General features: G+C 41.2%; 1 protein-coding gene across 2 annotated transcripts in view; it reads left to right on the forward strand.

Annotated features, from left to right (window-relative positions):
• SYNE2 (spectrin repeat containing nuclear envelope protein 2) overlaps positions 1-14,770 on the forward strand; it is a 376,334-nt gene that overhangs the window by 304,479 nt on the left and 57,085 nt on the right. For both annotated transcript variants that reach the window (XM_030811980.1, XM_030811985.1), the window contains exons 86-93: positions 4,019-4,189; positions 4,712-4,842; positions 7,461-7,665; positions 8,793-8,972; positions 10,638-10,763; positions 12,598-12,752; positions 12,864-13,008; positions 14,559-14,653. In XM_030811980.1, the coding sequence (XP_030667840.1) occupies positions 4,019-4,189; positions 4,712-4,842; positions 7,461-7,665; positions 8,793-8,972; positions 10,638-10,763; positions 12,598-12,752; positions 12,864-13,008; positions 14,559-14,653 (1,208 nt within the window). The remainder of the gene's footprint in view (positions 1-4,018; positions 4,190-4,711; positions 4,843-7,460; positions 7,666-8,792; positions 8,973-10,637; positions 10,764-12,597; positions 12,753-12,863; positions 13,009-14,558; positions 14,654-14,770) is intronic.

A 14,770-nucleotide genomic window follows, 5' to 3' on the forward strand; every position in this document is an offset into this window, starting at 1 on the left:
CAAAACCCTATCTCTACGAAAAATAGAGAAAATTAGCTGGGTGTGGTGGTGCGTGCCTGTAGTCCCAGCTACTTAGGAGGCTAAAGCAGGAGGATCGCTTGAGCCTCAAAGGTGGAAGGAGCAGTGAGGGAAGACCACGCCACTGCACTCCAGCCTGGGCAACACAGTGAGACCCTGTCTCCAAAAAAAAAAAAAAAAGACAAATGATCTGAATAGACATTTCTGTAAAGAAGATAATACAAATGGCCAAAAAGCACATCGAAAAGATGTTCCATGTCATTAACCATCAAGGAAATGAAAATCAACACCACAAAGAAATACCACTTCCCACCCACTAGGATAGCTGTAACAAAAAGACAGACAGTAACAAGTGTTAATGTGGATGTGGAGACGTTGTAACCCTCACAAACTGCTAGCCAGGTTTCATGGAGTTGGAAGAGAGTCTGGCAGTTCCTCAAATGGTTAAACGTAAAGTTACCATACAACTTAGTAGTTCCACTCTTCCATAGATAGCCCAAGAGAAATGAAAACATGTCCACACCAAAAACTTATACGTGAATATTCATAGCATGATTCATGCTAGCCAGAAAGTGTAAACAACCCAAATGTCCATCTACTAATGAATGTATAAAGAAAATGTGGTCTATCCATACAAAAGGAATGAAGTGGTACTGATATATATATATATATACTACAACACTGATGATCTTGGAAACATGGTAAGTGAAAGAAGCCAGTCACAAAGGGTCACATATTGTTTGATTCTGTTTACATGGAATAACCAGAATGGACAATTCTATAAAGACAGAAGGCAGATTAGTGGCTGGCGGAGAAAGACGAGTGACTGCTAACAGGTATGCAGTTTCTTTTCAGAGTCATGAAAATGTTCTAAAATTGATTGTGGAGATTACACATTTTAAATAGACAAATCATATGGTACATTAATTATATCTCAATAAAGTAAAAAAAAAAAAAAAAGCAGAAGGCGTGAGGCACAGGTCATCCATCTATAAGCTGTCAAGAGTCAATGTAGGCCTGGCCCAGTGGCTCACACCTGTAATCTCAGCACTTTGGGAGGCTGACGTAGGAGGATGGCTTGAGGCCAGGAGTTCAAGAACAGGCTGTGCAACAGAGTGAGATCCCATCTCTACAAAAAGTAAATAAAGTTAGCCGGGTGTGGTGGCATGCACCTGTAATCCCAGCTATTCGGGAGGCCGAGATGGGAGGATTACTTGAGCCCAGGGGTAAACAAGAGTCAATACAGCCTAGTGTTTAAGAGCAAGGGCTTTGCAGTTTCTGCCTAAATAAGGATCCTGGTGGCACCATTTTTGATCTGTATCTTCGGTCAGGTTACTTAACCTCTCTAAGCCTCGATTTTCTGGTCTATAAAATGGAGATGATAACACGTACTCATTTATTTCTGTCTTAATACTGATGCCTATACAGTGCTCAATAAATGCTGCCCTACTGATGACCCCAGTTTGAACAATTTGAAAATACTCCTCCCGCTTGTTTTTAGTGTAGTGAATTTTACTTGATGATTTTCTTATCCTTTCCCTCAAACCACATGTACTGTGTCTTTTCCATGAAGCTTTATTATAAGGCCAGAAGGCCTTTAAGGTGCCAGAAGTTCCCCCACCTTTATCTGTGGAAGCTGCAAAGGCCTTGTGCAACATGAGCCGTGGCAGTTCTTGTGTTGACACGTACCTGTGGGCTCTGGGATGATGCGTTACTTTGTGCCAGAATTATCCCTGCCACCCAGATAGATCTGAGATCGTTTCTGGCAAAAATGTACATTGATGAGAAATTCCTTCCTTGCCTTTCTTCTTTATTTTCTTTTTTCTTTCTTTTTTTTGGAGACAGAGTTTTGCTCTTGTGGCCCAGGCTGGAGGGCAGGGTCATGATCTCGGCTCACTGCAACTTCCACCTTCCAGGTTCAAAAGATTCTCCTACCTCAGCCTCCCAAGTAGCTGGGATTATAGGCGTGTGCCGCCACGCCCGGCTAATTTTTGTATTATTAGCAGAGACAGGGTTTCACCATGTTGGCTAGGCTGACCTCAGGTGATCCACCTGACCTCCACCTGACCTCAGGTGATCCACCCACCTCCGCCTCCCAAAGTGCTGGGATTACAGGCGTGAGCCACCACACCTGGCCTCCTTCTTTATTTTCTTAACTAAATAACTTGGTTTCTTTTTCGGAGCCATCTTGCCCTTATAAAGACATTTGACCCACATAGTTGCCAACATGAGACTCACATTTTAGCGTCCCACTTTGATTTTTTATCCAGCCCTGTTTGGGCAGAGATTGAGGAGCCTCTCTGTCACTGTGGATGTGCCAGTATTCTCTGTCGTTATTAAACAGAAAACAGGGTTTGAGTGCAGAGCCGTGTGATTGTACCCAAAACTCACATCACACTACCCATAAAGATGGCCTGTGGAGCCACTATAATGATCACATTCCATTTCAACCCAGATCCTTTTTAAAAATTGAGATATAATTCACATACCATAAAATTCACCTTCTAAGGTATAGTTCAGTGATGTTTAGTGTATTCACAGAGATACGCAGCCATCACTACTGTCTCATTACAGAACATTTTCATTACCTCAAAAAGAAACCTCCATTGGCAGTCACTCCCCACTTTTCCCCTTCTCCAGTCCCTGGCAGCTGCCAATCTACCTTCTTACGGATTTACGTATTCTGGACATTTTATATAAATAGATTCATATGCTATATAGCCTTTTGGATTTGGCTTCCTTCACTAAGCACAATGTTTTCAAGATCATCGGTGTTGTGGTATTTACAGTACTTCATTTATTTTTATGGCGGACTAATATTCCGTTGTATGGATATACCATATTTAGTTTATCTCTCCATCAGTTGATGAACATGTGGGTTGTTTCCATTTTTAGGCTCTCATGAATCATGCTGCTATGCACATTTGTGTCAGGTTTTTATGTGAACATATGCTTTTAATTCTCTTGTGTGTATAAGAGTACAATTGTTAGGTCATATGGCAACTCTGTTTAATTTTTTGAGGAACTGTCTAGCTGTTTTCCACAGTGACTGTACCATTTTACATTCCCACCAGCAATGTATGAGGATTCCAGTTTTTCCACATCGTCACCAACACATTATTATCTGACTTTTTGATTATGGCCATCAAAGTGGATGTGAAATAATATCTCATTGTGGTTTTGATTTAGGTTTCCCTAATGACTGTGGATGTTGAGCGTCTTTTCATGTGTTTATTGACCATTGTATATGTTCTTTGGAGAAATGTTTAGTCACATCCTTTGCCCAGTTTTTAGTTAGTTTATCTGTCTTTGTTGTTGAGTCGTAAGTTTTCTTTACATATTCTTGATTGTGTCTGAGATCATTTTCAATATGCAACAGAATGCTTGGACTTTTTTCATCATTATCAGAACATACCAGTGGACAAAATACACTCACCATTGCATTGCCTCCTGCTTTGCACTTGCCTGTCATTTTGGTAGAGCGTGTACCTCTCCAATTGGTGCTTGCTCTATAGTAATAATCAGACTTAAGTGCCAGGTAACATCTTACATTTATAATGTTGTGCTGTTGTCAGAACATTTTCACAAACACTATTTTATTTGTGTTTTCGTTATTATCTCTGTTTTGTGGATGAGGAAACTGACTCTAGGGTTCAGTAAGTTGCCCAAGGTCAGAAAGCTGATAGAATATAACTGAACCTTGCACTCACAAATTCTAATACTCACCCAATGTTCTTTCCCTGGGCTGTCTCTTCCCAGTCTGAACTCCTTCAGTGCTGATCCTTCTGATCTTTGGGCTCTTTTTCATTCACTCATTTTAAAATAGCCTTCTCTGATATGTTCTTATGCATTGACCTACCCTTTCCACCTTCAGTTAATCACTGGTGATCCTTCAATACTCTCAAATTGAAATGCCTAAATTAGACACAATGGTAGATTTGTTGGAGGGCATGTCTTCTCAGTGATTTTCTAGATCAGTACATTTCCACTTTTTGTCTAGGTCAATCAGCTCAAAACCTCCATGCAGTCGGTTTTACAGGAGTGGAAGATTTATGATCAACTCTATGATGAAGTGAATATGATGACAATCCGATTCTGGTACTGCATGGAACACAGCAAGCCTGTGGTGTTATCATTGGAGGCCTTGAGATGCCAGGTGGAGAACCTTCAGGTAAATTAACCAAAGCTTGGCATGGTGCATTATTGGCAGGAAATTACAAATGGGAGGAAGCACAATAACGGGCATAACTGTGTTTGTGCCCTCCCACAGAGAAGCACAAAACATGTTAAATAGCAGATTCAAAAGAATAACTGGAAATTCCAAAATAAGTCACATGAGCCAAATCAGTAAAACATTGTAAAATGTTTGAATTTTGAGTTGAAAATGTTGAATCTTCCTTTATTTTCCGTGTCCATATTATTTCACAATTTAAGGTTTTGGTTTTTGAGTGGTCTTTTTTTTTTTATTTTAGGTACGCCTAAGTGCTAAGTACTTAATATTACTTAGTACTTAAAAGTTCAGCCTCAAATAAAGAATGCCTTCTCCATTGTTTTCTTCCCATTCCTAATAGTTTATCAGAGCCGTAAGATTTGAGTGTTATTGCTACGTAGTAGCAAGTGTTGAGAAGCTGCTGCCTTCTTTGGAAGTAGCCAGGCCATTCTGAAACTTAAATTTCTTGTATGTGTCTCTTAGTCTCTGCAAGATGAAGCTGAGAGCAGTGAAGGGAGTTGGGAGAAACTCCAGGAGGTTATTGGCAAACTCAAAGGTCTTTGCCCCTCTGTTGCTGAAATAATCGAAGAGAAATGCCAAAATACTCATAAAAGGTATGCTTTCAGATATAATTTGAATGATAGATATCTTTATCTTAATGACTTGTGAAGAATGAGGGGGCATAGGCATTGTAAAGTCTTCTTCCTCCTCTGAGATGAGTGGTTCCCTACTATTCTGGTCTCTTCTGCTTTGGTGGATCTAGTCTATGTAAGATTCTACGTCATGAGGGCCGTCACATCCCTCGTACAAGTGTTTGGTATAATTAGTCTAGAAATGGCCTAATTAGAACCCCAGTGTACTCACTTACAGAGGGTATAGACCAAATGTCAAGTTCGATCTCGGAAACACCAAAGTCAGAGGCAGAAACAGACAAAGGGGTGGGCCAGATGGGCAGCCTGCAGGGGGTGTTCAGACATCACTGGAAACATTATAAGGTGGAAGAAAGCGGGTGTTAGACTATCTGGTGGGGAGGGCGTTTGTGGGTTTGGAAGGAATTCTTTGATGAACTACTTATGGTGGGATATGGAAGCTCCCTTTAAGGAATGTGGCCCTAGTTAATTGCAGGGCTTTTATTTTGATGAGTGGGATATAAAAGTTGGCCTCCAACCAATTGATTAGAGATAGGGATGAAGAGTTATGCTATCTCAAGTGTCCTTCCTGATTATTCCTCTGTGCAGTTTCAGCCTCTCTTGTAAATCAACTTTGAACAAGTAATGAACAAGGAACACCAAATTATATACCCTGCAGTGGTGCCCTTAGCTCTTGATCCAGTCTGTATTGGAAGAGGGGGAGGAGACAGACTAAGAGGAACCTGCAAATGCATCTGACTCCACATACAATATCAGGGCTACCATCAAAACGTATGGCAGGGCAGTCTGTTGCTAAATGAACTCAGTTGTTACGCCGCACATACACATTCACTTGTTGGCGCAAGAATATGTTGGAAGGCATATTGAAAAACATGCATAACAAAAAGACTGAAGAAAAGAACACTAAAATGCTAATAGTAGTTACCTCTAGATAAATGAGATGTCAAGCATTTTTTAACTTCCTCATGGATTGGTAAGTAGGTAGGATAGATAGATAAAAAGAAATATCTGGAGGGATTGTTTGCTTTTTGACAGTGAATATATGTTGTATTTATAATTAGGGAAAATCTTATTTTAAAAGACAGATCTGATAAGATTTTTGAAATGCATAAAAGTAAAGCAGTGTGCTGTTTTCCACTTTTTATTCTTTAATCAGTTAGCAGGGTCGAGGATATTGTTGAGCAAACATTCTCATGTGTTTCATGTTAGAATGTAAATATAATGCTTTCAGAAAGCAGACTGACCATTTATTCCCAAAGCCTTACAAATATTTACATCTTTATATTCTTTGACTCTGTTATTCTCGCAGAAATCTAGTCTAAGGCTAATATCTTGAAATACAGAAAAAAAGCCTTTTGAATAAAACAGTATCTGAGTATTATCATAATAGCAAAAATTACAAATATCTTAACTATCCATACTAAACAGGAATTAAACTAAGGAATTTAGCAATTAAACTAAGGAAACAAAGAAAAAAAACCCGCAGACCATTTGTACAGCCATTTAAAATGAGGTTTACTTATTTTCTTTTATTAATAACATGGGGAAAATATTTTTTAAAAGTTACATGGGCCAGGCATGGTGGCTCATGCCTGTAATCCTGGCATTTTGGGAGGCCGAGTTGGGCAGATCACTTGAGTCCAGGAGTTCAAGACCAGCCTGGGTAACGTGGCGAAACCCCATCTCTACAAAAAAATACTAAAATTAGCCAGGCATGGTGGCATGCACCTGTAGTCCTAGCTACTTGTGGGGGCTGAGATGGGAGGATCGCTTAAGCCCAGGAGGTCAAGGCTACGGTGAGCTGAGATTGTACCACTGCACTCCAGCCTGGGCAACAGAGCAAGACCCTGTTTCAGAAAAAAAAAAGGTAGGAAAGAAAGGCAAGATACTACAGTCTGTATATGGAATAATAAAACAATTTCCTTTATTTCCACTTCTATGTAAGGAACATTTGTGTAAACAGATAATAAATTTTATTTGATATAAATACAATGTTAAAACCTGTTTAAAGATAGCATATCTCTATAAACTGGGAGCCTCTTCATGTGGAGACATTTTATCAGGCAAACAGTTCAGTGTTTCCTCCGTCTTTGCCAAAGAGACATTCATAGGTGGGGCACCATGGCTCATGCTTATAATCCCAGCACTTTGGGAGGCTGAGGCAGGAGGATTGCTTGAGGTGGGAGGATTACTTGAGCTGCAGAGTTTGAGACCATCCTGGGCAACATATCAAGGCCCTGTCTCTACAAAAAAAAAAAAAAAAAAAAAAGTTTGAGCTCCCTTCATCACTCCCCTCCCTTAAAAAAAGAAAATGAAACATTCATAACCTCGTAGGTATTTGTTGTCAATCATAAATTTTGTAGTTTTTGTGCAATATTATAAAGTCAAGTAAATAGCCTAATTTGGATTTCTTTTTATATAATGGTTTCTATAATGGTGATGCCACTAATTTTAAAAATCATTTAACAGTGTCTTCTTAATGATCCATCTGCTAGTAACTTACCAGTAGAGTGCGTGCATTGTACTTTTGCTACAAGAGAAAGGAGAGAATGAGGGTTATGTTATTTGCATTGCACTGACAGGTGGACTCAGGTGAACCAAGCTGTTGCAGACCAGTTGCAGAAGGCCCAGAGTCTGCTCCAGCTCTGGAAGGCCTATAGCAATGCTCATGGCGAAGCTGCCGCAAGGCTGAAGCAGCAGGAAGCAAAGTTTCAACAGCTCGCAAACATCAGCATGTCTGGAAACAACCTGGCAGAGATCCTGCCCCCAGCCCTGCAGGACATAAAGGTGGGTACAAAGCCCATTTGGAAAACCAAGGCCAAGTGAGCCCGACAGACGGGGCTGGTAAGGGACAACCATGACCTGGGGACCAGACAGACCACAGGGACAGAGTAGTCAGTCAGGACAGGTGCTGTGAGCCAGCCATGTAGGACATAGGCAAGGCTGGGAGGACCAGGTGGTGGCTCAGAGGTGACATCCAGGCAGCAAATAGCTGGATCAGGGGGACTCGATATCACCTCGCTCCAAGTCTGCACTTTCTCTCTAGTGTTAGGTCTCTAAGGCAAAAGCTTCATATGAAATCTGAAGTGAAAGCAAGTGTCTCAACTGAGTGTGACCCTGTAAGAATAATACATGTTGTATCTCTTGTTTTAGCAGTAATCATGGACTTGGTGCCATGTTGCTAGGCCTTTTCTGTGGGTATAGTAAATTTCAGACTATATTAAAGACTTGCATAATTTCCTTTATGGTGTTTTTTCTATTACTGTTAATGCTCAGAAAGTGAATACTCTAGTTCTGAACTGAGTGAACAGATGCATTTTGTATATTCTGCTACTATAGGTCAAATCAAAAAGTGGCAACCAATTTAATTAGGTGAGAATCCAACAGATAATGCTCTGTACATCTGATTAACTTCTACCTGAGCTGATATTTAAAAATAAAACAGAAATTTTATATACAAGTATTTCCAGAATAGCCTTTAAATCAGCCTGATTGATAAAATTCTATAGTTTTTGCACGTGAATCCATTTATATCAGAAAGTCTAAGGCAGGAGTCAGAGTTGCATTGATTCTTGAAACAGCATGAAAGCAGATACCTAAACTGTTTGACAACTGAAATATAAAGTACATGAGTACTCAGGTTGTCTCCAGTCTCTATATACTAGAAGCCTCAACTCTATTAGTCAGTGGTCACTTTTAGTTTTGAACAGACAAATTTTGGAAAAGCGCCAGTGATGTACATCATCATTTCAAGAAAGCTCAGCCTTTTCAGCTATTAAAAATAAATAATAACAAAAGGTCATGCCTACATTTTCAGGGCAAATATTCTCCTAGATTTTGATGGAGCAGCAGCGGGTAGGGAATTGTGGTTTGAAAGGAGGAAGAGGTGTTTGCCATCCCTTTTTCTTCTGCAGGAGCTGCAGCATGATGTGCAGAAGACAAAAGAAGCCTTTCTCCAAAATTCCACTGTCCTGGATCGACTCCCACAACCTGCAGAGTCCAGCACCCACATGCTCCTCCCGGGTCCCCTGCACTCCCTCCAGAGGGCTGCTTATTTGGAAAAGATGCTGCTTGTGAAAGCAAATGAATTTGAGGTTCATCTTTTCTTTCCATTCAAGTTTTAGTCTTGGACATTTGCATTCCATCTTCAATCCCTTGTATCCTTTGAAGCAATAGTGCTTTACGGGCTGCTCCTTAGCAAAACTATGGACTGAAGCTGCCCCCAAACGTATACAATTCTAGCTTCAATCACATGGGCAGATCTTAAGCAATCATTTCTTCATTATTGCAGATGTTAGTTCTAGAAGCCATATATGTATTATATTGCATACATTGTTCAGATCTCACAGTTATTTGGATTTCTGAGTCAAGTAATTGAGCCATAGAAGTAGCTGCTTAAAGCATGATGATTTGTCGTATCTTCATATCTTCATTCACGTTTTTTTTTTTTTTGAGACAGACTCTTGACCTGGCACCCAGGCTAGAGTGCAGTGGCATAATCTTGGCTCACTGCAACCTCCGCCTCCCAGGTTCAAGCGATTCTCCTGCCTCAGCCTCCTGGGTAGCTGGGACTACAGGCACCCACCACCACGGCTGGCTAATTTACTTATTTATTTTTTTTGAGATGGAGTCTCGCTCTGTCGCCCAGGCTGGAGTGCAGTGGCGTGATCTCGGCTCACTGCAAGCTCCGCCTCCTGGGTTCATGCCATTCTCCTGCCTCAGCCTCTTGAGTAGCTGGGACTACAGGCACCTGCCACCATGCCTGGCTAATTTTTTTGTATTTTTAGTAGAGGTAGGGTTTCACCGTGTTAGCCAGGTTGGTCTCGATCTCCTGACCTCGTGATCCGCCTGCCTTGGCCTCCCAAAGTGCTGGGACTACAGGCGTGAGCCACCGTGCCTGGCCGGCTAATTTTTGTACTTTTAGTAGAGATGAGGTTTCACCACATTGCCCAGGCTGGTCTTGAACTCCTGGCCTCAAGTGATCTACCCACCTTGGCCTCCCAAAGTGCTGGGATTACAGGCATGAGCCACTGCACTCAGCCGTCATTCACTTTAATGCATGAGCTGTCAACAAGCTACACAGAAGGCCATGGAGCTCCAGTATCACATCTCAATACCAGCAGGAAAACAAACAAACAAAAAACCACATTTAACTAGTGGGACTGAGAGAACAGAGTGCTCACTGACTCTCCTCTATGTGGTCCCCTCAGGCAGGTGATCTGTCCATTTGGGAAGGCTCAAAGGCACAGAGTGAAAAATCAGGACGCTTCTGAATATTTATCTATGATTCTTGAGATAATAGTGAACTTCTGGGTGTCGAAAACAACTTGAATTTATTTTATTTTTATTTTACTTCATTTTATTTTATTTTTGAGACAGGGAGACAGGGTCTTATTCTGTCACCAAGGCTGGAGTGCAGTGGCCTAATTACAGCTTACTGCAGCCTCGACCTCCCAGGTTCAGGTGATCCTCCTGCCTCAGCCTCCCAAAAAGCTGGGACCAAAGGCGTGCACCACTATACCCAGCTGATTTTTTATTTTTTGCAGAGATGGGGTCTGCCTATGTTCCTCAGGCTGGTCTTGAACTCCTGGGCTCAAGCAGTCTTCCCACTTCGGCCTCCTGAAGTGCTGGGATTACAGCCATGAGCCACCGTGCCTAACCAAAAACATCTTGAATTTTTAGCAGCTCCCAAGCCTGTGTTTAATTGTGTTTTATATGTACATGAAAATAGTTTCTAATGAAAATTTCTCTTGTTCTAGTTTGTTCTCTCACAATTTAAGGATTTTGGAGACCGGCTGGAATCTTTAAAAGGTCTTATTATGCATGAAGAAGAGAATTTGGATAGATTTTACCAACAAGAAAAAGAAAATCCTGACTCATTCCTGGTATTGCCAATATTTATCTTTTCTAAGGGCTTAGACTCACCATAGGGTTAAAAAAAAAAATAAGCCTATTACTGTGAACTTATAGAATGTTTGCATCCTAACTCACTTTTTTTTTTTTTGGCGGGGGGGACAGAGTCTCACTCTGTCACCCAGGCTGGAGTGCAGTGGCGCAATCTCGGCTCACTGCAACCTCCACTTCCTGGGTTCAAGCGATTCTCCTGCCTTAGCCTCCCGAGTAGCTGGGACTGCAGACATGTGCCACCATGTCCAGCTAATTTTTGTATTTTTTAGTAGAGAGGAAGTTTTACCATGTTGGCCAGGCTTGTCTTGAACTCTTGACGTCAGGTGATCCGCCTGACTCGGCCTCCCAAAGTGCTGGGATTACAGGCCTGAGCCACTGCGCGTGGCCTAACTCATCCTTGAGCACAGTCATTTTTATGCCATTCATTACTGTCCTATTTTCCCTCAGGCCTAGAAAAAGTAGGACGACATATAGGAATCTCTTTTAGTAATATGTCAGAGTAATTTGTAGTAGATGTTTTTTCATAATTACTGTCAGTGAACTGAAATAATCTAGAAATTGGCTGTTGTGGTTAATTGAATTTTTCTGGTTAGTTTAATATAAAAAATATTCTATTAAATTATGCATTTTTCTTTTCTTTACCTTCGTAAGTTTAGTAAATATAAATGACTGAAAGAATTAGATCTGGTCTTGTAACTCTCCTAGGAATCAATATTCATAACTTAGATCAGCAGTCAACAAACTATGGTGCACTGTCCATCACTGATTTTTTTTAAATAGAATTTTGTTGGAACACAGCCATGCCCTTTCATTTACATATTGTCTATTATAGTTTTCTTGCTACAAGGGCAGAGTTGACTAGTTGCTACAGAGACCATATGGCCCACAAATGCCTAAAGCATTTATGATCTGGCCTTTTACAGAAAAAGTTTGCTTATCCTGACCTAGAATGTTACTGCAGAGTTCTGTAGTGATAACTTCAATATCATTAAGGATGTTTGCTTGTCCGCCTAGAAGCTGTCACTGGAATATCTTTTTAAAAATGAAATTTTGATGAGTTTTCTTTCTTGTGATGTCATGTTCTATCAAAATATGGGTGTTTAAGTCCCTTGCTCTACTAGAGTTATTTTAAGAATCAAATTTTCATCACTCTGTGCTTGACCTGTTTGTTGAAGGTCAGGTTATTGGCGGACTAAATGGGACTTAAAAGTCCAGAATTGATCCTTTTTTAAAAAGCCTGTTAGGCCGGGTGCAGTGGCTCACACCTGTAATCCCAGCACTTTGAGAGGCCGAGGCAGGTGGATCATCTAAGGTCAGAGTTTTAGACCAGCTGGCCAACATGGTGAAACCCCATCTCTACTAAAAATACAAAAATTAGCCAGGTGTGGTGGCAGGCACCTGTAAATCCACCTACTCGGGAGGCTGAAGCAGGAGAATCGCTTGAACCCAGGAGGCGGGGGTTGCAGTGAGCCGAGATCATGCTACTGCACTCCAGCCTGGGCAACAGAATGAGACTCCATTCCAAAAAATAAAAAAACCTATTTTCTGTATTCTTCAATGACAAAATCTGAGATCACTTTCCTGGGCTGTTTGGGTGCTGGCCATGTGTGCAGGTTGGTATTCTAAAAGGCACAGCATTGAGAGAGCTGAATTCAGGTCCCACTCTAACATTAGCGAGCTTGTTTGACTGTGGGCAAGTCATTTGCCTGTTCAGGCCCCAGTTTTCCTTTATCTTTGAGATAAGGAGGGTTTTTTGTCATCTAGATATCTTATTGGCATCCAAAAACCTGTACCTCAATTTTTTAAAAATAGAATCATGTGCTGGCACTGACTGCCCAATCACCTGATATTGAACATTTGAATGAAGTAAGCCTCAAGCTCCCACTTAGTGACGTAGCTCTGAAGACGTTACAAAATATGAACCGGCAATGGATTCGGGCCACGGCCACGGCACTGGAGCACTGCAGGTTAGAACATCCCTTCTCTGTCGTTGTTTCAATTAAGGTAAAATTAACGGCTGCAGCTCGGGAATGGCAGTGTTAACATGGGTGTGTTTTGTTTGTTTTAAACCTTTGTAGTGAGCTTCAGGGAATTGGATTGAATGAAAAGTTTCTTTATTGCTGTGAAAAGTGGATCCAACTTTTGGAGAAGATAGAAGAAGCACTCAAGGTGGATGTGGCTAACAGCCTTCCTGAGCTCCTGGAGCAGCAGAAAACCTATGAGGTAAACCTGTGTTCTCTGCGGCCCTTGAACCGCTTATCTGGGGCAGGAGTCAGGAAAAGATAGCTTTAAATAAAACACAGGGAATGTACCTATCAGTCCCTAAATACAGAACGTATACCTTTAAGCAAATTCAGTTGTCAATTGGTCATTTGTAAAATTCTCGTACGTTTCATAAATTTCTTTTTTTTTTTTTTTTTTGAGACGGAGTCTCGCTTTTTCACCCAGGCTGGAGTGCAGTGGCTCAATCTCGGCTCACTGCAAGCTCCGCCTCCCAGGTTCATGCCATTCTCCTGCCTCAGCCTCTCTGAGTAGCTGGGACTACAGGCACCTGCCACCACGCCCGGCTAATTTTTTGTATTTTTAGTAGAGACGGGGTTTCACCATGGTCTCGATCTCCTGACCTCGTGATCCGCCCGCCTCGGCCTCCCAACGTGCTGGGATTACAAGCGTGAGCCACTGCGCCCGGCCCGTTTCATAAATTTCAACATTTACTGCTCTATTTTATTAGGGAGAGGACTCCTAGATTTTCTGCAGTACATGGAAGCTTCCAGTACAACTTTGCTTCCACAAAATGCAAACATTATACCATTCTATCAAGAGCATAATAAAATACTTCGACTCATGTTTGTATTTTCACTCAATAATTCTCCATAGTATTAAAGCACCTGGTATAATTATAACTGTAGTATTAATAATTTCACAGGAGAGTTTCCTCAGTGCTTATGCTGACGTGTATTTGAAAATACTCCTGGTGGTTATAGGCAGATCCTGCTTTTTTTTTTTTTTTTTTTGGGAGATAGAGTCTTCCTCTGTCACCCAGGCTGGAGTGCAGTGGCGCAATCTCGGCTCACTGAAACTTCCACCCCCCAGGCTCAAGCAATTCTCGTGCCTCAGACTTCCAAGTAGCTTGGACTACAGGCACATGCCACTGCACCTGGCTAATTTTTGTATTTTTAATAGAGATGGGGTTCACCATGGTGGCCAGGCTGGTCTCGAATTTCTGACCTCAAGTGATCTGCCTGTCTCAGCCTCCCAAAGTGCTGGAATTACAAAGGACACATTTCAGAAGTGTTCAGAATTAGTTCACTGCAACTTTTTAATGTAACTGATTGAAGTCTACATTGCTACATTAAGATCATCCAATTAAAATGAAATCACCCCTACCAAAAAGCTGAGTGGCCTTGAATAAGTTACTGAACCTCTTTATACCTTAGTTTCTTCCTCTTCAAATGGATGTAATAATAGTGCTTAAATCCTAAGGCTGAGAAATAAATGAGACAATGCATGTTTTACACAGTGCCTACCAAATCATAAATGCCCAACAAATGTGTATTAGATGTAATTATTATTAGACCTGTTTGCTTTTAAGAATATATTCGTAGGTGATGTTGATATGATAGTTGAACATTTTTTGCAGTAGGTTTGAATACTATGAAAATTAATTATCCCTCATATCCTTTATAAGCTTAGATTTTAATAGGAAATGTAGGTTCCGAGATTCATAAAATGAATTTTACTAGCTGATATTTTCTGCTTGGACTCATATGCAGATGTTAGAAGCTGAAGTTTCTATAAACCAGACAATTGCTGATTCCTATGTCACCCAGTCCTTACAACTCCTGGACACAACAGAAATAGAGAACAGGTGAGCTGTCTGGGGCTCATGAAGGTTGTGGGCGGATGGAAGGTAATGCATTCAGTCGGGGCAGGCTTTCCGCCATGTGAACCTTGACCATGTTGGTGCCGTGTGCCCTGTTGGTTG

Source organism: Nomascus leucogenys, chromosome 1a, assembly GCF_006542625.1.
Source record: "Nomascus leucogenys isolate Asia chromosome 1a, Asia_NLE_v1, whole genome shotgun sequence".
NCBI lineage: Eukaryota > Metazoa > Chordata > Mammalia > Primates > Hylobatidae > Nomascus > Nomascus leucogenys.